The sequence below is a fragment of the Phacochoerus africanus genome, chromosome 2 (genome assembly GCF_016906955.1).
Source record: "Phacochoerus africanus isolate WHEZ1 chromosome 2, ROS_Pafr_v1, whole genome shotgun sequence".
In the NCBI taxonomy this organism is placed as follows: Eukaryota; Metazoa; Chordata; class Mammalia; order Artiodactyla; family Suidae; genus Phacochoerus; species Phacochoerus africanus.
In genome coordinates, this window is record NC_062545.1 from 163905937 (window position 1) to 163930953 (window position 25017).

General features: G+C 38.2%; 1 protein-coding gene across 1 annotated transcript; it reads left to right on the top strand.

Moving 5' to 3' along the window:
• Positions 1–1553: 1553 nt before the first annotated feature.
• On the top strand, positions 1554–24443 carry LMAN1 (lectin, mannose binding 1). The gene is made up of 13 exons (XM_047767032.1): positions 1554–1825; positions 5602–5756; positions 5840–5947; positions 6646–6707; positions 7961–8060; positions 10649–10772; positions 12865–12923; positions 13332–13464; positions 14867–15060; positions 15192–15262; positions 20087–20240; positions 22428–22549; positions 22831–24443. The coding sequence occupies exons 1-13, from the start codon at positions 1588–1590 to the stop codon at positions 22865–22867; spliced, it is 1557 nt and encodes a 518-aa protein (XP_047622988.1). The 5' UTR covers positions 1554–1587; the 3' UTR covers positions 22868–24443.
• The last annotated feature ends 574 nt before the right edge of the window (positions 24444–25017 follow it).

Sequence of the window (25017 nt, forward strand, 5' to 3'; positions counted from 1 at the left end):
ACAGCCACACAGGATCCAAGCCATGTCTGCAACCTACACCACAGCTCATGGCAACATCAGATCCTTAAACCACTGAGCAAGTGCAGGGATCGAACCTTCATCCTCATGGATGCTAGTCAGATTTGTTAACCACTGAGCTATGATGGGAACTCCTAAAATGGTTAAATTCTATGGACTGAAAACCCTGGAGAGCCTCGGGCAATGACCCACATATTCTATACAGACAATAAATATTTGTTCCTACTGTTGCTGAGGTGGTATGAGGAGTGTACTTTCATTTAGATACATCTGAAAAATGAAGAGTGGAGAGCCATAACTTAAAGGTTTGATATTTGACAACCAGAAAGAGATTTAATAGTAATGGTTCATGAATCTGGAGATGAGAAGTTGGGAGGTTAATGAAAAATAATTAAAATAATGTGGGCATACAGTTCCTAGGGCAAGTGTTGCACTCATGGCCCCATTAAAAGCTAATGAAATAAACCATTTAAATCATACTTATTCTCAGATTTTTAAAAAAATTAAGACATTTATGAAAACAAAACTCTGGATGATCATTAATACTTTGACAATATTTTTCCTAGGTAAGGAAAAGAATCCTCTTTAAAATGCAGACCTTGTCGAATCAGAACAATACCATCTTCTTTTTTTTCTTTCTTTCTTTTTTGGCCACCTTCACAGCATGATTAAGTTCCGGGGTCAGGGATGGAACCTATGCCACAGCAGTGACCCCAGCCGCTGAAGTGACAAGGCTAGATCCTTAACCCGCGGGAGCCACAAGAGAATCTGTAACAACAGTATCTCCAGTGTCCAGGTTCTATTGGTTCCTCCCTTCATGGCACATAATTCCTCTTATCAAAACTAAACAAAAATCAGTTTCATTTGAATCATTATTGCTATGGTTTTAAAAATTGGAAAGCTATTGGAATTACATTTTGAGAAAGGTAAAAGTTTAGTAATAAATTCATACCTGATTCAACACCAACAAAAGGATCCTAGGTCTCTCCAGCCCTGTGGATCGCTGGTTCGTTTGAAATGCCCTAACACAAGCTGGTGTAGCTCAGTGGGCTGGGACTATTAGTGTTCAGATTACGCTTCATTTCTAGAAAGACTGGCTTCTGCGAAGCCCACCTAATGAAAACCAGCTACTGAACAACTGGTATCAGGTCGAAAGGAATGCCTAGGTTTATTATGACCAGGGTGGACTGATGTGGTGTGTCCACAGCTGTCAGAGCTCAAGAATTCTAAGGTATATTAAGAGGTACGAAGAAGGTCTTGCAGGTAGGCTTCGGGTCACCTCCTCCACTACTCCACGTCACATGGCAAGGGAACGCTGGAGCCCCTTTCCCGCCCTGGGAGTGGAGAAGAGAAGCGCGAGGACCTTGACGCCCCGGGCCCAGTCCCCTATTACGTGGCCACGCCCCCAGATACTCCGTTTTCCCAGGTCGCCAGGATAGCAAAGGCTGGGGGCGGGGCTCACCTTTGCCCTCGGGGTCTCCCGGGCTCCGCCAATCAGCGAGCGCCCTGTTGGCCGTCCACAGCTCCCGCCCGCCTCCTCCCGCCAGCGTCCGCTTACCAGAATCCAAGATGGCGAGATCCAGGCAAAGGGGTCTCCAGACTGGAGCTCGGCCGCTGTTCTGCGCCTTGCTGCTGTCGCTTTTTCGGTTCGTTGGGGGCGACGGCGTGGGAGGCGACCCCGCGGCTGCTGGCGCCACGGGCTCCTCAGCAGCGCAGCCACATCGCCGTTTCGAGTACAAATACAGCTTCAAGGGACCGCACCTGGTGCAGAGCGACGGGACCGTGCCCTTCTGGGCCTACGCGGGGAGTAAGCCGGGGCAGAGGGCGGGAGGATCTGGTCCCTTCCCTGCCTTGAGCCTCTTCTTCTTCACCTTCTTCCCACTGCACACCGTACGCGCGGTGGAGGGGACCCTTCTCAGCAGCCCCTCCTGCAGGCCGACTCTGGTCCGCAAAGTTTCCTCCATCTCCCCCCAAGTCTTCCTCACATTCTCTCCACCCACCTTCCTCCTGTCCTCCCTTCTTTGATGTCTGTGCTCTCCGTTTGATCTAGAGGTTTTTCGTTACTTCCTACACTTCCAAATGCTCACCTAAGCCCGCTTCTGGGCATCACGTTTCACCCTAACGCCACGTCTCAAGGGAAAACGTTTCCGTCACCCCCACCCCTATCCATCCCAACCTGAGACCTGGTCTAGCAGCCCTCCACCTTCTTTCCTGCTTCCCCTCGGCCCTCCTCTGCTTTTTTCCCTTCGGGGTTAGCGGTAGGTAATGCTCCAGTTTGTACCCGATGCCCCCTGACGGCTCCAGAGTTGGCATGTGTTGGCTTTAGAGTAGTCTTTAGTTCAGAAGACATTCTTCTAACCCTGTTGGAACTGTACCTTAAATTTGCCTTTCTCAGTGACTTGATATGGTCTTCGATCTTTTATCTTGTATTAACACAGTATGTAACTTAATAGTGACACTCCTCGCTTTATTTAGTAGAAGAGTGTTGTTTTGTGGTTTTTTTGATATTGATTGAGAACGAGGCTAAGAATAACATATGTACAGCTATTTTTTGTTTTGTTTTTAGTTTGGGGGGAGAAATTATTAAAATTTCTCCTGTACTCCATGTTTTATTCACTCTGTATTTGGCACTGTTAGACGCTGTTGATGGCTAAGTGCCTTGCTAGACATTTACATATGTGAAAGAAAACATATCTGTACTTTAGTGCTGATGTGTCACTGCTGACTAAGGAATCAGCGGTAGCACTTGGCACGCCATAAACTGTTCAGTGACCATCAGATGCAACCTTTGAAACAAGTGGCAAGTCTTCAAATCGGTGGCAATTTGAATTCCATCTTTATGTGTTATAAAGCAATCATTTATATAAGGTTTGTATACATCATCTGAGATCATCCAGTGCTGGAAACAAAATGTTTCATTTCTAGAAAGTAATTGCTGAATAGGAAGTACACTTTTAGGAAGAGCTATTTCACTGAAATTAATGTATTAATTACATTAAAAGGCATGGAATTAAGTATTTGAAATAAAGTGCAGTTATTTTGTTACTCAGCAGACATTTATTTTATGCCCACTCATCAAGGGTATATAGTTGAGTGTTTTTTTAGCAAGGTAGCATTGTTCTTAATACACAAATATGATGCAGGTGTACCCAACAAAGGTTTGGGGGATTTCTGTTTTTCTTCTTGGAATGATGATGAATTTTTCGGTAGTGGTGATAAATTTGTTCGTGTTTTTTCACTTCTGCATTTCTTCATTGCCAGCTTGCTCTTTTCTCTTTTCTCTTTTTCTCATACTCATACTACATACATCAGCCAATTAGGAATGTCAATCAACTACTTAAATTAATTACATTGACTTTCTTTTAGAACCTATAACTAAGATATTCTGCAGCAGAAATGTCAGATAATGTACCTGAGTGAATGAAAGTTGTATGGCTAGATTGAATTTGAAAAAAGATTAGAATTTAGGAGTTCCTGTCGTGGCTCAGTGGTTATCAAATCCGACTAGGAACCATGAGGTTTCGGGTTCAATCCCTGGCCTCCTTCAGTGGGTTAAGGATCTGGTGTTGCCGTGGGCTGTAGTGTAGGTTGTCGACTCGGCTTGGATCCCACATTGCTGTGGCCCTGGTGTAGGCCGACGGCTACAGGCTACAGCTCTGATTAGACCCTTAGCCTGGGAATCTCCATATGCCGCAGGTGCGGCCCTAGAAAAAGACAAAAAAAAAAAGGTTATAATTTAGCCATGACTTTTCCATCTCTTGACTCTGAGAACCACTGCTATCAATATCCCTTAATTTCATTATCACTGTAATTTTTACAGTCTCACAGTTTTTTTTAACTCCACTGATCAACCTTTCCCTTTTCATTCTGCCCTGAGAGCAATTACTTAAAATAATTTTTTAAAATAGAGAAATGTAAGATTTAGTTTAAACATGTCCCCTTACATCATCACCAAATTATGGTGTTCTTTTTCTTAATTCTAACGTCCTTTTGTACTGTCAGTACACATCCTTGGGTCCATAAGGGCAAAAAATGATAACAGCAATTTGTAAGCCTTTATAGCTCTCAAAGCTCTTTCACTTTCTTGCTCTGATTTGATCCTTAGTAGACAATGCAGGTGTTATCTGTTTTATAGATGAAAAAATGGTGTTCAGAAAGGTTAAGTTTCTTGAAAAAGGCTACATAGCTAATGTCAGTAGAATAGAACTCAAATCCTGGTCTTTTGATTCTATATCTTTCTATGCTATCTGTCCCAAACATTTCTTTTCTGTCTGTCTGTCTGTCTGTCTGTCTTTTTTGTTCATTTGTTTTTTTGCTTTTTAGGGCCGCACCATTGGCATATGGAGGTTCCCAGGCTAGAGGTCAAATCGGAGCTGTAGCTGCTGTCCTACACCACAGCCACAGCAATGCGGGATATGAGCTGCATCTGTGACATACACCACAGTTCAAGGCAACATCAGATCCTTGACCCACTGAGTGGAGCTAGGGATCAAACCTGCATCCTCATGGATGCTAGTCAAATTCATTTCCGCTGAGCCACAGTGGGAACTCCTGCCCCAAACATTTAAGTGTTTGAAAGTGATGGTGACAAATAGGGGCTGAACTTACTAAAGTATCTCAACTTGGCTTTTTGTCAGTTTTTCCTACCTGTAAAGAAACAATACAGTTATTTCCCAGTATGGATGTCAGAATGTCAGAACTGGTTAATTAATATCTGAGAAAGTGTGCTAGAATTGTTCAAGTTTAGACTTCATATGTGCTTTAGTTAATAATTATCTAGTCCAATAATAGGAATAGCTAACATTTATTGAAATAATTATATGCATTTATATAAGCACTATGTTAGAGAAATGGAGTTACTTGCCTGCAATCAAACGGCTAGTAAGTGGTTAGAGATGCAGACCATCATTTTGGGGATCAGTGTTCTTTCTAAGAATCTGCTGTTTATTGACTTGAAAATCAGTTGATCCTCTCAAAAGAATGTTATATATACTCAGAATTTTGCATATAACTTTTGGGGTGTGTATGGAAGTGATTGAGCCCAGCCCCTTCATTTTACAGGTGAACATATGGTGAGCCCAAGAGAGTAAGAGAGTTATTTGCTCAAAGTCACACAGCTGAACTGAGACTAGGAATAAGTCTCTTGATTCCTAGTGGTATGTTCTTTTCACACTGTTCAAGCTTTCTAACATTTGTAAACTAGTAAAAATACATGACAGTTTTTAAAAAGAAAATATGCAAATCTTAGAGGTATTTGAAAAAGAACTTATGAGAATCAAATAGTTGATTTGCCTTTTAAGCTGTAATCTCCTTGCTCCTGCCCCTTGAATTTCTAGTGTTTGGTGGCAGCTTTAATTTTTTTGGCAGAGCTATTTCACTCTTCAAAAGCTAAGGGGGGTATTAGAAGCCCCTAAAATTTAAAAGTTGAGACTGTCAACATGGAACTTTTTCCCTAATAAAGTTACTGTACAGGTAACTGAGTTAAAATCAGATTTCTATAGGTATATTTAACAGTTTGATGATGATTCATTGAGCTTTGCCTAATTATAACATAAAGCTTTTCTTCTCTGATTTCTATTTTAGATGCTATTCCAAGTTCAGATCAAATTCGAATAGCACCATCATTGAAAAGCCAAAGAGGATCAGTGTGGACAAAGGCAAAAGCGGCCTTTGAGAACTGGGAAGTTGAAGTGACATTTCGAGTAACTGGAAGAGGTCGAATTGGAGCTGATGGCCTGGTATGGCAATTTCTTTAATTTGGAAAATGTGTATAAATGCATATGCTACTAGCCTCTAAATGTTCCCTATTATATACTTACAGGCAATTTGGTATACGGAAAATCAAGGCCTGGAGGGCCCTGTATTTGGATCAGCTGATATGTGGAATGGAGTTGGAATATTTTTTGATTCTTTTGACAATGATGGAAAGGTATATTTGTTTGCATGACTGTTACCCACTTTAATATATTGGCTAACGAAGTTAGGCTGTGAACACTATAGCTTATGATGATTAGTCTTTATCTAGCTGGTAATTTATAAATTTAAAGCTAGGAGTTCATGAGCTGTCATATACCAACTTGAGGTCACAGTAGAACCTTCTATCTGAGAACTTTTCAATACCACCTCCCCAGCAGCCTCTTTACGTTTAATAATTTTGATGGATCAACACGAATCATTTAGATGTAGGCAGTGAGACCAGTAGTGTGTAGAAGATTATTAACTCTTTGTTTTCATGAAAACATGTTCATTACTACTACTAGCTTACATTTTGATATCTTTTCATATGTTAATTACTCTTTTGATCAGCCAATTTCCCTAAAACAAGAACAAAATGTACTTAAGAATTGGAAACATTAACCTGTGTTTTTTGCAGCCCTAAGACTATTCATTGTTTCGACAGGTAGTTTACTGATTATTAGAGGTCATTAGTAACAATTTAAAGGAGAACTTTTATATTAAATTCCTTAAATGCTGAGGCCAGGTTTGTCTTTCTGTTACTCAGCTCCCCTAAGTCCACTAGTCGCAAGCTCAGTGTCCTAGAATTTTAGAGGTATAAGAGAACTTAAAGCACACCTGGAATTCTTTGATCTAAAGAGTTTAAAACAAATACATTCTCTTTATTTTTAGAAAAATAATCCTGCAATAGTAATCATAGGCAACAATGGACAAATCCAATATGACCATCAAAAGTAAGTGTATATTTTTACATCATTCCTAATTTCACATCTTTTTGGAAACCTTATAAAATGTTTCAAATCTGAACATTTTCCAGATGAAATAAGATTATCCTTTTTCTTGAAATGTTTTTTGTAATTTAGTAGAAAGGTCTTATTTTAATTTGGTTGTGTTTTAAATTGCTTCCTGTGGACCACCTAGATTTCAAACATGAAAGTGTGTTACAGTTAACTTAAAATTATATAGTATCTTTAAAGGCTTATGAAACAGTCCTGGTTCTCAGTGATGCCAATAGTCATTTTTTTTCATCTTTATTAGAAAAGATCTTTAAAAAGTAAAGTTCAGAGCCTTAACCAACCTAGTGAGTGAGCAATTTATGCCACTTCCTTCAGCCTTAGTGTTGCTGTATTTAAAATACAATCTCAGGGAATTCCCATTGTGGCTCAGTGGGTTACAAACCCAACTAGTGTCCATGAGGATGTAGGTTCGATCCCTGGCCTCACTCAGTGGGTTAAGGATCCAGTGTTGCTGTGATCTGTGGTGTAGGTTGCAGACGTGGCTCAGATCCATAGTTGCTGTGGCTGTGGTGTAGGCCAGCAGCTGCAGCTCCAATTCAGTCCCTAGCCTGGGAACTTCCATATGCTGCAGGTATGGCCCTAAAAAGCAAATAATAATAATAATAATAATTTTAAAATGCATTCTTATTGGGCTCCAAAGCTTCCAGTCTTTAGTATATTTATAATGTGTATGAATTAGTATGTACATTTTAAGTTTTCACATGTGTGTTATGGGGGGAATTACCTTTTACCCAGTGAACTATAAGAGAAATTACTTTCCTCCTTTAGTGATTTTTAACTCAGGTAGTTCATCATGACCACCTGTTGAACTGTTTAAACTAACTCAGAGATACTAGGGCCTCCCCCTCCTGATTCTGCTTCAGTTGAGGGTGGGATCTAGGAATCTGCGGTATATGTGACTCTGACTCCTCCCTAGTCTCATGTGGAAGAATAGTATCCCTTCCCTGTGCCAGCAGCTGTGGTAGCATTGGCTCCTTATGTTATCTGGAGTCCTGACCCACATCACAGGAAAAACTCGTGCCAACTTTTGTTTTCTGCAGGAATAACTTCAAATATTATAGGCCTTGTCAATAACAATACTTGATACTGTTTTAATCTTTCTGGACATTAATCACTTTAAATAGTAAGTTTTTAAATATTGAGAAGCCTTCCTAAGTTTCTTGTTTGTCTTCCTTTCCCTTATACTATAGTGATGGTGCTAATCAAGCTTTAGCAAGTTGCCAGAGGGACTTTCGTAATAAACCCTATCCTATCCGGGCAAAGATCATATATTACCAGAAAACATTGACAGTAAGTAGCATGCATTTAGAGATAATCAAATAAACAGTATTCTAGTGTGACTCTCATTCTGAATCTTTGATAGAAATTAAATGCATTTTAAATCTGGATATTGTTCACATACTCATCAGTGTTACTATGAGAGAACGGAAGTGGCTTCAAAGCTCCATTTAAATGGTCATGCGTTATCACACCTTGCCAGAAGGTTTGCAGTTGGTCAGTGAATGTTTAGGCATCCTACTGTGTACCACACAAATATGAGTAAGACAAAGGTCATTTTCTCCAAAGCATTTGTCTTTCAGTGGAAGAGGGACTTAGGTAACATTATGCTTGTGTAACATTAGTGTGCTGTGTGATGATGCTACAACACAGATACCACTGAGGAATCAAGAGGCTGGAGTCCTGTAACTCTTCCAGGCTGGAGTAGGTACGGTCAGGAACAGTTTCTCAGCGTTGAGCTGCACCTTGAAGGGGAAGTTGGGAGTCTCCTAGACGGGGTGTGTCAGGACCATTGAAAGATTTGGGAAAGGCATGTAGTTGGTATGGCTGATGGATAGAGGAGATTTGGCAAGTGAGGTTGAAAGGTTGGCAGTAACAGGTCTCACAGCCTCATGTAGTTTATCCTATAAGGAACTGTTTTAAAGAGTTTTAAGCAGGAAAGTGAAATGATCAGGTTTGATCAGTCATTAGAAAGATGACTAGGCAGCAGTGTTTTTACAAGGGTATTTGTGAAAAGGGCAAAAAATAGGATGATTTAGACTCCTTGACTCTTAATGGGTGCACCATGTGCTTGGGACTTTACATGCAATTTCTCCTTTTTTTCTTTCAGTTTTGTTGAAATATAACTAACATACAGCACTGTTAAAGTTTTAAGTGTACAGCATAATGCTTTGGCTAATATACATCATGAAATGATTATCCATTAAGTTTAATGAACATCCATCATCTCATATAGATACAAGATTAAAGAAATAGAAAAAAAAATCTTCCTTGTAATAGAACTCTTAGAATTTACTCTTAAAATTGACCACTTTCATATATAACACACAGCAGTGTTAATTGTTCTTATCATGTTGTACATTACATCCCTAGTACTTATTTATCTTGTAACTGGAAGTCTTTACCTTGTGACTGTCTTCATCCAATTCCCACTCACTACCTCTGACCCCTACCTACCCACCTCTGGTATCCACAAATCTGATCTCTTTTTCTATGAGTTTGTTTTTTATTTGTTCTTCCAAGTAAAATAGACCTACAGCACAATGTTATTTCCTGATATACAATGCAATGATTCAGTATTTCTGTACATTTCAAAATGATCACCGTGCTAAGTCTAGTTATTTATCACCACACAAAGATACTACATAATTATCGACTGTATTCCCCACACTGTATTTCATACCTGTTACTCATTTATTTTGCCACTGGAAGGTTGTACCCCTTAATCTCTCTCAAGTATTTCTCTCCTCCTCCCCATCTTCTCACCTCTGGCAACCACCTGTTTGTTCTCTGAATCTGTGACTCTATTTCTGTTTTGTTGTTTGCTTGTTTTGGTCTTTAGAGTCTACATGTAAGTGAAATCATACATCATTTTTCTCGGTCTGATTTACTTTGCTGAGCCTAATACCATCTAGGTCCATCCGCATTGTCTCAAATGGCAAGATTTCGTTATTTTTTATGGCTGAGTATTATTATTATTTTATTTTTTATTTTTTGTTTTTTAAGGCCTCACCCGTGGCATATGGAGGTTCCCAGGCTATGGGTCCAATAGGAGCTACAGCTGCTGGCCTAGGCCACAGCCACAGCAACATCAGATCTGAGTCGCATCTGCAACCTACACCACAGCTCACCACAACACCAGATCCTTAACCCATTATTAAGTGAGGGCAAGGATCAAACCCTCAACCTCATGGCTCCTAGTTGGATTCTTTTCCTCTGTCATGACAGGAACTCCTGGCTGAGTAGTAGTCTATTCATTTTCTGCCTTTTTTGTTAACATGACTTGCACTTTTGCTGTCTTTCTGCTAACTGAAGACAGACCAGTTACTCCCCTAACTTAATGAAGAGGCGCTCATTACTTGCTAAGGCAATCTAGGGAATTCTGTACTAGCTATAGTAAAAATTGCCAGTTCAACCTATTCGTTGTAGTTTGCCACTGGGGTTTCAGAACATGCCTAATCCCTCTTCTTTGTGAACCATTCAAAGAAAGACTATGGTTCCCGAAGTCTTCTCCAGAGAAGGTGAACCATATTCTGTTTTAGAAGGATTTTCATGGGAAGTTACCAGATTTTTCTTTTTAAGCCTTTGACACATAGTAGGGCAAAATACATTTTCTTAAGTGAAATATCTTAATGTATAGTAATACCAAATAAGTGAGTTTATTTAATGGATGAGGGATTACCCTTTATGACAATGAAAGAAAGCTGATGGCTTTCAATTTTTTTTTAATTTATGTCTTCCAACTTTATTGAAATGTAATTGACATATAATACTGTATCAGTTTAAGATGTCCAACATAATGATTGAATCTGATAGCTTTTTGACAGTTTTTAGACCAAATATAAAGGTCAAAGAGTCATGCACTGATTATGTCTTTCTAGGTAATGATCCATAATGGCTTCACACCAGATAAAAATGATTATGAATTTTGCGCCAAGGTGGAAAATATGATTATTCCTGCACAGGGGCATTTTGGAATATCTGCTGCAACTGGAGGTCTTGCAGGTAAAATATTGTTATCTTTTAATATTAAAAGGTTGTGAATTGAATTTGATTAAGAATACTGTATTTTGGAAATGTGTAGCCTGGTTTATTTTTAACTTTTAAGACTAGTTATAACTGTCCCATAGTCTCTGGTACCAGTCTTTTGGTCTCTTGGGACTGCTGATTCTCTGTTTGCTTTCTGCAGGCGTATAGTTGGCTAGGGCTACATAGTTATGTAAATTAAGAGTATCAGTTTGGGTACACTATTTTATAGTGAAGGAGATATATTTAAAAGGTTAATTGCCAAGTGTTTTAGGATCCTGAGAGTTGTCACAGAGCATTTAAATGAATTTGGGGCGTTCCCATTGTGGCTCAGCAGGTTAAGAACCCAAACAGTCTTTGTGAGAATGTAGGTTTGATCCCTGGCCTCGCTCAGTGGGTTAAGGATTCGGCATTGCTGCAAGCTGCGGTGTAGGTTGCAGATGCGCCTTGGATCCTGGGTTGCTGTGGCTGTGTTGTAGGCCAGCAGCTGCAGCTTCGATTTGACCCCTAGCCCGGGAACTTCCATATGCCACAGGTGCAGCCATAGAAAGGAAAAATGAATGAATGAATTTGGTAGCCTGAGGAAATATTGGGAACTAAAGTTCAAAGAAATTGTACTTTCCATTTTTTTCCATGTGTGGTGATAAATGAACTTACCATTGGATGTTAATACCATCTTGTGGTCATATTGTAGAATATCTTTATTATTTTCAAACGTGTGCGTTTTTCCTTAAAATGACACACAGTGGGAGGGAGAGAAGATAGATCATATTCATCCTGTTGTTACATGAGTTTGCCAAATCTTGGATTAAAGGACTTTGTAAAGATCATCAGGCCAGTACATCAGATCCACACAGGACTTGATTTGGATTTCTGGCTCCTGGGTCCAGTGTTCTCTTAACACTGCATGACTTTTCCTAACATTACCTAGCCTACATTGTGGTATTATAATTTTCTTTTTTTAATCTGGCTACATATATAGATCTCTATAAAAGTGACAGAAAGCAAAGGGATATTCACAGTTGAAATTCACTTATCTTGCTTTGTGGATATGACATGAACCAGGCTGAATATTTTAGTTCCAAGGTGTGTGGTTTGATCAGTTAGCTATTTTTAGCTTAAACAGCTTGAAATTAATTTGACTTTTTAATACAATTTTAGGTGAAATAAAATTGTTAATACCTACTGTGTAAGGGAAAAAATATAAATGATGTATAGAAGAGTAATCATAATATCTAAATCAGATGCTTTGAGAGTAAAAGGAGATGCTACCAAGATAACAGATAAATCAGGACTCTCCCTGTAAGCCAGGACAGAGCAGTGTCATATTTAAAATGGAAAGTAGGGCTGGGAGTGGTAAGTTGCCATAAGAAAGCTTCAGAGACAGCTAGGAGCAGAAAGTACATGAAGGACAGGATCTTGTCTCACTGACTGAGACACAGTCCCTGAAGGAGATTTGTAGAAAAAAAAAAAAGAATCTTAGTGCCTGGATTAGGACTTGGGGCTTGTTTGGACCCTTTGTTTATTTGTTCCTTCCCTTATCAGACATGTATTAAACATCCATAATATGTTAAACACTGCTAAATATTCTGGTTTTGTATTTAAGAAAAATGAATTCCAACTTAATTTCAATATATGTCTTTCAAATGAACTTTTGTCTTTTGTGCATTTACCAAAGTAGAGCTAATTTTAGTTATTTCCCTTATTGATTATTATTTTAAAGCAACATATGTCTGTAAAGTATATTCACAATCATAAAATCTATTATGGCACTTTTTCAGATTTTTTTTTTGCTTTTTTTTAGGGCCACACCTACAGTATATGGAGGTTCCCAGGCTAGGGGTCGAATAGAAGGTACAGCTGCCAACCTAGGCCACAGCCACAGCAACACCAGATCTGAGCCGTGTCTACAACCTACACCACAGCTCATGGCAATGCCAGATCCTTAACCCACTGAGCAAGGCCAGGGATCAAACTCACAACTTCATGGTTCCTAGTCGGGGATTTGTTTCTGGTGCTCCACTACAGGAACTCCAGATTGTTTTGTTTTGTTTTGTTTTTTAATTTGTAGATGACCATGATGTCCTTTCTTTTCTGACTTTCCAATTGACTGAGCCTGGGAAAGAGCCAGTAAGTATACTCACTTTTTTTTTTCCAAAAATTTATTTACAGTTTAGTGGTAATGCCTTGTAGCTAAAAACTTGAGAGGACTGACTTAGGTTTGGGTCTTGTTTCTGCCAGTTATTGCCGTGTGCCCTGATACAAGTTACTTAACCTCTGTAATACTGTATTTCTTCACTGGTAAAACTGAGATGCTTGTACTGGCCATGTTGATGCTGTAAAGCATTAAAGACAGTGCTTTTCTAGTGAGCACTCAGTAAATGGTAGTGGCTGTTATTTTTTGTTGTAATATTAGTAGAAAGAACAAATTAACCTTTCACCTAGTGGTGAAGTAGTTAAAATGAGAAAAAGAATATTGAGGCTTACTGTCTTCCTTTTAATTTTTTTCAATGATCTATTCTTAAACTCTAAAAAAAGCCTACACCAGATAAAGAAATTTCTGAAAAAGAAAAAGAAAAGTATCAGGAGGAATTTGAACACTTTCAACAAGAATTGGATAAAAAAAAGGAGGAATTCCAGAAGGACCACCCTGACCTTCAAGGGCATCCTGGTGAGTTGGAGCAAAGCTGTCCTCCACGGCAGCAGTAGTTGTGGCATGTGTGTGTCACCTAGCACTTTATTCATCTTATCCTACTCCTATCTGGCACATTCTGAGTAATTTATGTAAAGAATTTTTGAGCAAATCTCCAGTATTTAAAGGGCTTGGAGATTGATGTTTTTACTAGGTAAAGTGTGGCTTGTGATGTGTGCACTTAGGACTACCTGGGTGACACGGACAAACAGTGAACTGTTGGAGTGTAAGCTCTGTGAGTGCAGGGGTCTCTCTGTTGTGTTGATTGCTGGGTCCCATAAACCTAAAAAACATCAGCAGTGCTGACGTAGCAGTTGAGACTCAGTAAATATTTGTGGAATGAAAATTTCCAAGGTTTATTTCTTTCCTTTTAGTGGCTCATAATTATCTTGGTACTATAGAGCTAATACTTTAAAACTATCAAAACTATTTCCAGGGTAATGTGAAGTCATTACCTGACTCTCTTCCTCTTAACTACTCAACAGAATTCTGACATTAAAGGTTGAAAATTTTAAAATATTAGTCTAAGCCGGTGTAATTAAGAACTTACATGGGCCACAAGGCAAAAATAAAACAAGATAAAGCCAAATAGAGTAAGTGTATAATCTGCTAACTTTTATGATCTGAGTTCCTCATCAGCACAGGTGATCAAGATCATATTTAATAAAGCTTGGAGATAACTTTTGAACTAAGTTTGTGATGCTCTAACTATTAACAGCGTGATTCAGATTTATTGATAAAAATGAATGATAAATTTCATTTTTTTCTTGGATTTTTTTAAACATCACATATGATTCCTGAGTATATCCTGAAGCTTATTGTAGTAAGTGAATGAAATGATATGTTCAGCATAGTCAGGAACAAAAGGAAAATCAACTGTTCTCAACTCCCTTTCTAAATCTTTTCATAAATAAAATACACAAATTTTACGAGACTAATTTGAGTTTTGACAAATGTATATACGCCTTTAACCATCACCCAGATCAGTGTATAGAATGTTTTCATTACCCCAGAAAGTTCTCTTATACCTTTTTCAAGTTACACTCCACAGAGGCGACACTATCCTGATTTCTATTAATTTAGATTAGTTCTGCCTCTCCTTATAAATAGAATCACATAATATATTTAAAGGAGAAAGTAATGTTTAGGTGAAAAAAAGTTGGTCTTAATTTATAGTATGTGTCCAACCACCAGAGATGGCAAAAACAATTAGTAATTTAAGCACTATTGAATTAATTACCTGCGTGTTTACCATTGGGAAGATTGTAACACTGTGTTGATGTCGTTTAACATGTGTTGGTACTTTGGTCACTTGCAGTAATTTGAAAACTACATATGTGTATGTGATTATAATATTTTTGATTTGTAATTTCCATTTTAGCTGATGAAATATTCGAGAGTATAGGTGATCGTGAGCTGAGACAAATCTTTGAAGGGCAGAATCGTATCCATCTTGAAATCAAGCAGCTGAACCGACAGTTAGATATGATTCTTGATGAACAGAGAAGATATGTCTCTTCCTTGACAGAGGAGATCGCTAAAAGAGGAGCAGGAATCCCAGGGCAGCATGGACAGGTGAGCTTTCAAAATATGCACATGTGCCTTAGTTAGCTTTGAGGAGAGGTGGAACAAAGAAGCTGCTATGCTGTATGTTCTGTAAAATGGGGATTACTGAGCTGGCTGGTCATCTTTTGTGTTTCCTCCAGATCACTCAACAGGAACTGGATACTGTTGTAAACACTCAGCATGAGATTCTGAGACAAGTAAATGAAATGAAGTAAGTAAACAAATGTAATGTCTGAGTATTAAGTGGTGTCTTTATCCTAAACCCATGACTTCTGTAGATATGCAAGCACATTATTGATGTAAGACTCTTGCATAAGAATCATGTTCTAGGTTATTTTATAAATAGAGGAATGTAAAGTACAAGGACTTTTGATATTTAGAAACTTCAGGAGTTCCCATCGTGGCACAATGGTTAATGAATCCAACTAGGAACCATGAGGTTGAGGGTTCGATCCCTGGCCTTGCTCAGTGGGTTAACGATCCGGCGTTGCCGTGAGCTGTGGTGTAGGTTGCAGACACGGCTCAGATCCCACGTTGCTGTGGCTCTGGCAGAGGCCAGTGGCTACGGCTCCGATTCGACCCCTAGCCTGGGAACCTCCATATGCCGCAGAAGCGGCCCTAGAAAAGGCAAAAAGACAAAAAAAAGAAAAAAGAAAAAAAAAAGAAACTGCAGACATGTCTAAATTTTTCAATTATTCCAAGCTAGAAAAGAAAAAAAATGCTTTAACATCTTTAAAAAAAAAAAAAAATGAAAGGTTTGTCACAGTTACTTGACAGCTAGTAGTATATGTGCATTTCAAAAATATAAGGAGAATATGGGTAATACATGACAATTCTATGAAAAATAACTAGGGAAATAAGCATGCATTAGCGTTATAGGACTGTAATGCATGCATACCTGATGTAAGAACTTCTTTTTGATGGATTGAAACCATTTTGAGGGGAATATGCTATGTGTGACTACCTGTTTTCATTCCATATTATACTCTAAGACTGGGCAAAGAGGTGCTGCTGTGAGGAGATACTGTGTCCTTAGGACATTGTATGACAGGTCTTTAAAAAGGATACACTTACCAGATAATTAACAGCATTCAGTGCCTGAAGCAGAGAAACAGCCAGCATGTCACATGTCATAAGCTAATACTCAAAGCACTGCCCCAACCAGTACAACCCTTGACATATTAAATGTTAAGGTGAGTTCTTTAGGACTGGAAAATTAAACTGAGGTTAAACAGAAGGTGATAACATTTAACATCTAGAGATTAAAGGCAATCCAACTTGTAACTGCAAATTTGCATTTCTTTCAGTTATACTTTTTGGCATTTTTTTTAAATCTTCAAGTTTTTTAAACTTGTGATTAATAATTAAATTATTTTGAGAAACAGATTGATACAAATTTTTTAAAAATCTTTATTTTGATCTAATTTTTGACTTCAGATATTAAAAAAAGACATATATTCCATGTATCCCTCACTTATCTTCCCGAGTTAACATCTTACAAAACCACAGTACAGTTGTCAGAGCCAAGAACTTAACATTGGTATAGTACTGTTAACTAAACTGATGAACTTTCTCAGTTTCACCAGTTTTCTGCCAATGCCTTTTTCTCTTCAAGATCCTATCCAGGATTTTGCGTTGCATTTAGTTATTTCTCTTTTGACTCCTGCAGTCTGCTATAGTTCATCTTTACTTCTCTTTCATGACTATGACAATTTTCAAGAGTGTTAATGAGTTATTTGGACCATTTTGGTTCCTCTGTCTTGAAACGTGTTTCTTTAAAGGCTTCATTCTTGATATTCTTTGGCCTCTGCTGCTTCTTAGGTTTTCTTTGTTTGGTGGTCTTCCTTCCATTATTCCTTAAAAGATTAGTTTTTTCTAGGTCTCTATCCAGCCTTCTTTTCACTTGACCTATTCCCTAAGCTAAATATGTCCTCCTTCCATCACAATCCCATTCGTAGAGAACTCTCCTTATCCTGTTACACTCAGCTCCGGGTGCCCAGCTCAGTTAAATGCATCTTTCTTCATAAAACTCTATCACATTGCTCTCCTGCTAGACTAGTTAGTCTCAGCATGGCAGGAATTATATTTTTCTTGTACAGTTTATATCCCTAAAAATTGCCTGGCTTATAACATGTAGCAGATGAATATTAACAGAATCAGTAGGCAAACAAATGAATGATTAAATAGGCGTATTTAAATGACTCAATCTTTATTAAAAAGACATTTGTGTACGTCTAAACAAGTTCATGCTCTAGGAAGCAATATCTTAAAATGTGGATATATGAGAAGGTTATATATTCTGGGGTGCTTTATTCTTGGTAAGTATTGTAGAGATAGTAAAATATAATCTTTAATTTGGGTTTAAATGGGGAAGCTTAGACTCACATGAATTTTCTTGAGCAGATGTCCCTTAAAAGAAGTTTTCATCAGGGAGTTCCCACAGTGGTGCAGTAGGTTAATTATCTGGTGTCGCCGCAGCCGCAACATAGGTTATAGCTATGGCTCAGATTTGATCCCTGACCTGGGAATTTCCATATGCCATAGGTGTGGGCAAAAAAAAAAAAAAAATTTTAATCAACACATGCCATTTATACCGAAAGCACATGAAATATTTCATAGCAAGTTTATAACTCTCCGTTGCTCATATAACTTAAATAGAATTTTTTAAGATTTTTATTATAGTTAACATTCAGCCTGACCTACTTGTAATTTCTAAGTAATATTTAAGTTTTTTATTGTCATTTTCTTCTAGAAAAGCTTTTACTTTTTTTTTTTTAATCTTTTATTTATTATTTATCTATTTTTTGTCTTTTTGCTATTTCTTTGGGCCGCTTCCACGGCACATGGAGGTTCCCAGGCTAGGGGTTGAATCGGAGCTGTAGCCGCTAGCCTATGCCAGAGCCACAGCAACTCAGGATCCGAGCCGCGTCTGCAACCTACACCACAGCTCACAGCAACGCCGGATCCTTAACCCACTGAGCAAGGGCAGGGACCGAACCCGCAACCTCATGGTTCCTAGTCGGATTCGTTAACCACTGCGCCACCACGGGAGCTCCTGCTTTTACTTTTTAAGCTAAATTTTACTCCATGGAATTAAGTGAGGTAACTTCATTCATTCATCCAAATTGAATTTTAACTGTTGAAGACACTGTCAGAAAATCGGAGACATCCGTGTCCTCGGGTAGCTTATGCAACATGAGGGAGAAAACCTGTGTATGTAGTCCTCCCATATCCGTGGTGTTGGTTCCAGGTCCCCTGCAAATACCAAAATCCAATACTCAAGGCTTTCTATAAAATGGCACAGTATTTGCATATAACCTCCTCTCTACTTGAAACCATCTCTAGATTGCTTCTAATGCTTCATACAACTTATTGGTATGTGAAAAGCTCTAAGTACAATGTAAATGCCATGTAAATAGTTCTCTGCATGTGGCAAATGCAAGTTTTGCTTTCTTGAAACTTTCTGGAGGTTTTTTTTTTTCTGAATATTTTCTGTCTGTGGTTGGTTGAATCCATGGATGTGGAAACCACAGATACCAGGGGCTGACTGTATACAGACACAGAGGAGAAAAGTGTGTGATAAAGAAGGCTCGGGGAAAGGAAAATAAATGTAGAGGAGAAGCAGTCCTTTAAATTGGCCCTTCTATTATAGACCCTTTCCCTTGGAGGGCAGGGTCAGGACTAGAAAAAGCATCCCAGACACAGAAGGATATTTTCAGGGAATGGCAGGAACCAAGGGAGTAATAATGTTTTCAGGTAAATTGAATTTCAGGTATATGTCTTTCTTTCTTAACAAATAGCCCTGTTATGTCTCTACCAATATTTAAAAATATATATTTGTGGTCTCTTACTATTACGCTTACAGACTCATATTCAAAGGATGTACTCAGCTCTTTATCTTACATCTGAATAATGGGATCACATCTTACATGGGGATTATACATTGAGGTCAGGGTGTAGTATCAGAATTACCACACTCTCGCTCAATATGCCATGCAACCAGTTTTTCCTTCATATTGGAAACAGATGTTCTTTAGTTGGTTTCTGGTTAAAGCACTAGGTTTTGAGTATAGGGGCCATCTGATAGAACTGCAAGAAGAAATAGAATTACATTTGTCTTACAGGTCCCCAAAACCACCCCTAGGTTCTGTGATCTTCTGGAAGTACTTACAGAACTCAAAAAAATACTGTATTCACAATTGTGGTTTATTGCAAGGGATAAACCATTAGGTTATAGAATAAAATCAGCAAAGAAAAAAGGTGCATACATTAGGGCTAAGGAGAAACCAAGCACAAGCTTTCAGTTGTCCCCTCCCATTGGAATCACATGGACAGTGCTTATTCCTCTTCAGCATGATGTGTGACAGCATGTGCAAAGTGTTAGCAACCAAGAAAGTTCACCTAAGCCTTGGCATCAGGGATTATTAGGGTTTAGTCACATAGGTGTAGAACACCCACATTGCTGACCTTACCTGCTCAAACTTCAGTCCCCCTATACACCAAGATAATACAGCAGCCTAAGGCCCCAGGTGAATAGAAACAAAGTGCATTGTTGGCCTGGCCCACAACCCCAAGTAGACAAAGATACTCTTAGCAGGCAGGATATTCCAGGGGCTAGTCAGGGACCAGTTCTGAAAACTATTGGAAGGTGCAGGGTTTGGGTAGCTGAGCCTTGATGGGTTTGTCCTCTACTACCCAACATTAAACAGGTAGAATGACGTGAGTTCATTAAAGGTGTCATCCATTATGTTATTCAATGGCCATTTATAATACTGGTTTTAACACAGATTATTTTGTCTTATCCCCTATGTGGTTAGACTACCTTTAGTAAGAAGTAAAGGCATGATGTTAAATTGTAGTTTTTATAAATTATTTTCCAGTCTTGAAAGCAGTTTAAAAAAAAAATACTGATTTTGTTTATTTTTTAAATGATCTGATGCATTGGGCTTAGAAATGTATCTAACCATTTGAAATCTGTAAATGGAAAAATCATCTTTCTAGTGATTTCATTGTATAAAGGGATCTTCTATTTCAGGAATTCCATGAGTGAAACTGTCAGACTGGTCAGTGGCATACAGCATCCTGGATCTGCAGGTGGCGTATATGAGACAACCCAGCACTTCAATGATATCAAAGAGCACCTCCACATAGTCAAGCGGGACATAGATCACTTAGTGCAGCGAAACATGGTAAGCTCTTTTTTCTTCTAGTTTATAATTATCACAATTTTCTTTTGGAAAGGAGGAACACATATTCTGCTTTATTCTACTGAAAATATTTTAACTTTTTAATTAATGCCAATGTCCATTTTTAATATTCAACATAGAGTTATTCCATATAGCCAAATGTCTGTATGTTCCACATCATGCTTCCATAGCCTATTGAATAGAATTTTTTAGAAAATAAATTGCTGTTCTGACTAGTGGAGTCATCATAATATCAGACTTCTTTTCCTAGATTCTTTTCTGTTAAGTTTTCTTTAAAAATCATGGCTGTTGTTATCAGTAATGCTATCCTTAAACAGCTTTGCAAAAGGTATATGTCTCTCAACAAACTCATTTGTTAGGAGTTCCCACTGTGGTTCAACAGGATTAGCAGCGTCTCTGCAGCGCCAGGACACAGATTTGATCTCCAGCACAGCACATTGGGTTAAAGGACCTATAGCTGCGGCTCAGATCTGATTCCTGGCCCAGGAACTCCATATGCTGTGGGGTGGCCAGGGGAAAAAAAAAGTTTGTTAAATACACGAGCACTGGGTAATTCATGCTCATATTTCTCCCTGTCTAGGCTATTCAGGAAGCACAGATCTAAAACTAGCTGACTGAAAGCTTTCTTTAGGCAAGATTTGTCTTTTTTCCAGTGACATTCCTGTCTTTTTTTTTTAAGTTTTGTTTTATTATTTTATTAGATCTTTGTCTTTAATGGAAGTCTCATGTACATTTTTGGAGATAGGCAGTGAATATTAAAAAGTAGCATTTTTTTTTTAATTTTTTTTTGTCTTTCGTCTTTTTAGGGCCACACCCCCGGCATATGGAGGTTCCCAGGCTAGGGGTCAAATCGGAGCTGTAGCTGCCAGCCTACATCACAGCAACTCGGGATCCCAGCCACGTCTGCGACCTACACCACAGCTCACGGCAGTGCCAGATCCTTAACCCACTGCACAAGGCCAGGGATTCAACCTTCAACCCCATGGTTCCTAGTCAGATTTATTTCCACTGTGCCACGAGGGGAACTCCCATATTTTTAAATTTTAGCATGCATAAGAAACAATATTAGAAGACAGACCCCTGGAGCTTTGAAGTTTTAAGGTTTTTCCTCAACTTATTTACTGGCTTTGAAAACCTTTATAGGAGTTCCCATTGTGGCTCAGTGGGTTATATCCGACTAGTATCCATGAGGATGCAGGGTCAGTCCGTGGCCTCACTCAGTGGGTTAAGGATCCAATGTTGCCATGAGCTGTGGTGTAGATCGCAGATGCAGCTTGGATCCGATGTTGCTGTGGCTGTGGTGTAGGCCGGCGACTACAGCTCTGATTTGATCCATATGCCTCCGGCACAGCCCTAAAAAGACCAAAAAAAAAAAAAAATATATATATATATATATATATGACTTAGGAGTTTTCTTATTGACTATTTTACCTCCCATCCAAATCAATGTCATCTCTTCCCTTAGTTCTTTTTGAGATTATTTTCCCCCAACTTTAGCTGTTGTTGCAATGGCCAAGCTGGTACTATGGGTAGTTTATACATAGTGAAGAACTTTGTCCCAAAGATGTGAGCAAATTGAGAACAGCTCATGTTGGAAGCCACTCTGTCTGGATACCTTGATGAGATCTTTATCCGTGGTATTTAATTGGCTCCTTGTGGAAATAGGAAAAGAAACATTTTTCAAAATACTGTTTAGTGATGTTCAGTGCCAAGAGATTTTCAGCAGATGAGGGCTGAGAAGAGGCCATTCTGTCAAGTGGTTCATTGATAGGTAACCTATGTCACTGTCTGAACCAGAACACTTTTGAGAGTGAAGGTGCTGCTAGTAATAATTACTCTAGTACAGCAGGTATAAGCCAGGTGTGTCCAGGGAATTGGTGATCTCTGACCTTCCAGGACACTGAAATCATTGTCAGTGTGATGAAGGCAGGAGGCATACAGCAGTGAGTTAGTGACTGGACAGTGAAAGGTGGAGGGCATCCTGTGTCACCTACTCTTTTGAAAAGTTTGGTGGTGAAAATTAAGGGACTGGGAGATATTTACGAGATGAATAAATGAAAATACTTGAGTTTATACAATAAAACATGAATTTCATAAAGACTTCACATTTATCTCCTTTTCTAAAATACTGATTTGACTCATCGTAATAGAAAGTTCTTTGCCTTACAGCCATCAAATGAAAAGCCAAAATGCCCAGAACTACCACCATTTCCCTCATGTTTATCTACGGTGCACTTCGTTATATTTGTAGTTGTACAAACGATGTTATTCATTGGTTATGTCATGTATAGGTAAGTCTCTAAAATTTGACCCAACGTTTTTCCATATTTGTTTAATTTGAAATATTCAATAATCTATGTCCATAGTAAAATATCTATAAAATTAGGTTTATACAAAGCAGATATTATTTCTAGTCTTATTTCGGTTCATATGGGAATAGGACATATGCTTATGTTCATGTATTTCATATTTCAAAAGGCATTGTTTATTTTAATTTTAAGCAATTCTGTTTCTTTCCAAAGTAAAGTATATAGAATTTCTTTCAGTTTTTCTTTTTTCTCTTCTTCCTTAGGAGTCAGCAAGAAGCAGCTGCCAAAAAATTCTTTTGACCACCATTTTCATATGTGTACATCATGTATGTATGTACAAAATGTCTTTTTGAGGGAATTTAAGTATTTAAATTGCTTTGTAGTCTAAATTATTAAATTTTGTAAGAATAAACCTTGAAGACAACCATATGTAAATTTGTTCATAGTATATAAATCTATTTAAATTTCAATGAATTTCTGGCCAGTAGGATACAGCCACTGAACAGAATATTGATAAATCAGAAGATGAATAATAGAAGGTGGGGGGCACCCCCACATATGAACGTTACCATGTCTCTGGTGTTGGAAGTTTCTAGTTTTAGCATAAAACCCTTGCCCTCCTCCCCGCCCCCCTCAAATATGAGGTCTGAGAGCTACCCAGCAGGCTTATTTTATAACCAGAGTCTGTCTTTAAAGGCCAGAATTTCCTACTCCAGCACTCATTCTGCAGACCCTGACTCTAATACAGCTCCCTTTGAAATCAAAGACTATATTCTGTCTGAGAGTATTCAGATCTGGATAATAGGCTTCAGAATGTTTATTGAAGTATTTTTTTAATCCTCTGATTATCAATGATAAATTTCACTTTTAAGGAGTTTTGGGGGGAGAATTAAGAGCTGCTCTTTGGCTGAAAAACTGTTCAGGTGAAAACATTCCTCTGATAATGGTTTTTATGCGTATTTTGCCTGGTGTTATGTTCATTTCATGATCGCTCATATTCTTGAATGTCTGTGTTCCAGCAGTGTCAGTTCAATATTATGGAAATTATTCTGCATTTATATCTGTAACTTCAACTCAGATTGCATGTCCTGAGGCAATTTTAAGGTCATAAAACCTACCACTTCATCCTGATTTTTATTGCTCTGTGCAGCCTGGTGCTTGTGACTCTGCATATTTGTGGAACTCAAGGAGGCAGTAGTAGAAGCAGTGTTGGAATCTTGGAAGGCAGAATTTGAAAAATAGCGTTAATACTTCTGATTTCTTTCTTTGAATGCCAGAGCTAAGGATATTGTGAAGCACTTGTTCGTAAGCATAACCTTGGAATGTCTGGCTGAAAGGAGTTGTTGCAGTCAGTGCATAGTCCTAGGTATTAGAGAACAATCTGTAAATGACACTTAATTTCATTTGCACAGCTGAGGTAGACTTAAAAAATACTCTTTTAGTTTCCTTCTTCTAGCTCAAGTGGTATATTTCATTTGCCATAGAATCAAAAATAGTACTGGTTTATAAATAGTACTATTTAACTCTTCACAGCCTTGATAAATTTGCTCTCAGCTATCATTTACAGATTGGACTAATTGCTTAAAATCCATACAGAGACTGAAGAACTCTGCATTATAGCAATACCTAACTGGTACTGTGTATGCAAACAGTCCCGCATTGCTTTTTATAATAGTGTTTATCCTGGAATGATGAACGAGAATCTTCTAATGGTCATGCTCGCTACTTTGGCCACTTCAACTTAGAATGTTCTTTGCTAGTGTTTTCTTTGTAGTGTTAACATTTTGAAATTCATGTTTCAGAGACATCACAGAATGTTTCCTCATCACAGAATTTACTCTTATTCCATGAAAAAAAAAAAAAGTTAACACCTTCAGAAGAGTGTTTCAGTTGTAGACTATGAGACTTGGAAATCCTCTTGAGGTAAAAGGCTGCAAATACCCAGTATTATAAAATCCATAGTCACGTGTGCCTGAACTTATTAGAGGAATACCAGATCTATGCAGTATACACTTTCTAGGCAAAATTCAAGAGGAATCACTCCTAATGCAAATGAAGACAGCCAGGACAAAACAGCATGAGCACGAATTCTTGTTCTTTCTCACTAATTTAATTTGCAGAAACTCATTCAGTAAAGCAGTTCATACAGGTCATACTATTGGAAATTTGGTTTATTTTCCTCAAAATCATTTACTTTAAGCAGCTCATTTCTGTAGAAAAACGTTGGCTCTGTGAAATAATCACTGCCAGGATTCTTTCATTTCTGTACTATTTTATATAATTGAATTTAACTTCTCTCACCAGCAAGTATTTTACAGGTGCCTTGAATTAAAACAAAATTGATTTTACAATTTTAGTGTAAGGCTTTGTGCTTAGGCCACTTTAAAAAAGATGAACTTATGTAATGGTTAGTTATTCAGTGTACCTATTTGTTTTCTAATTGTTTGACT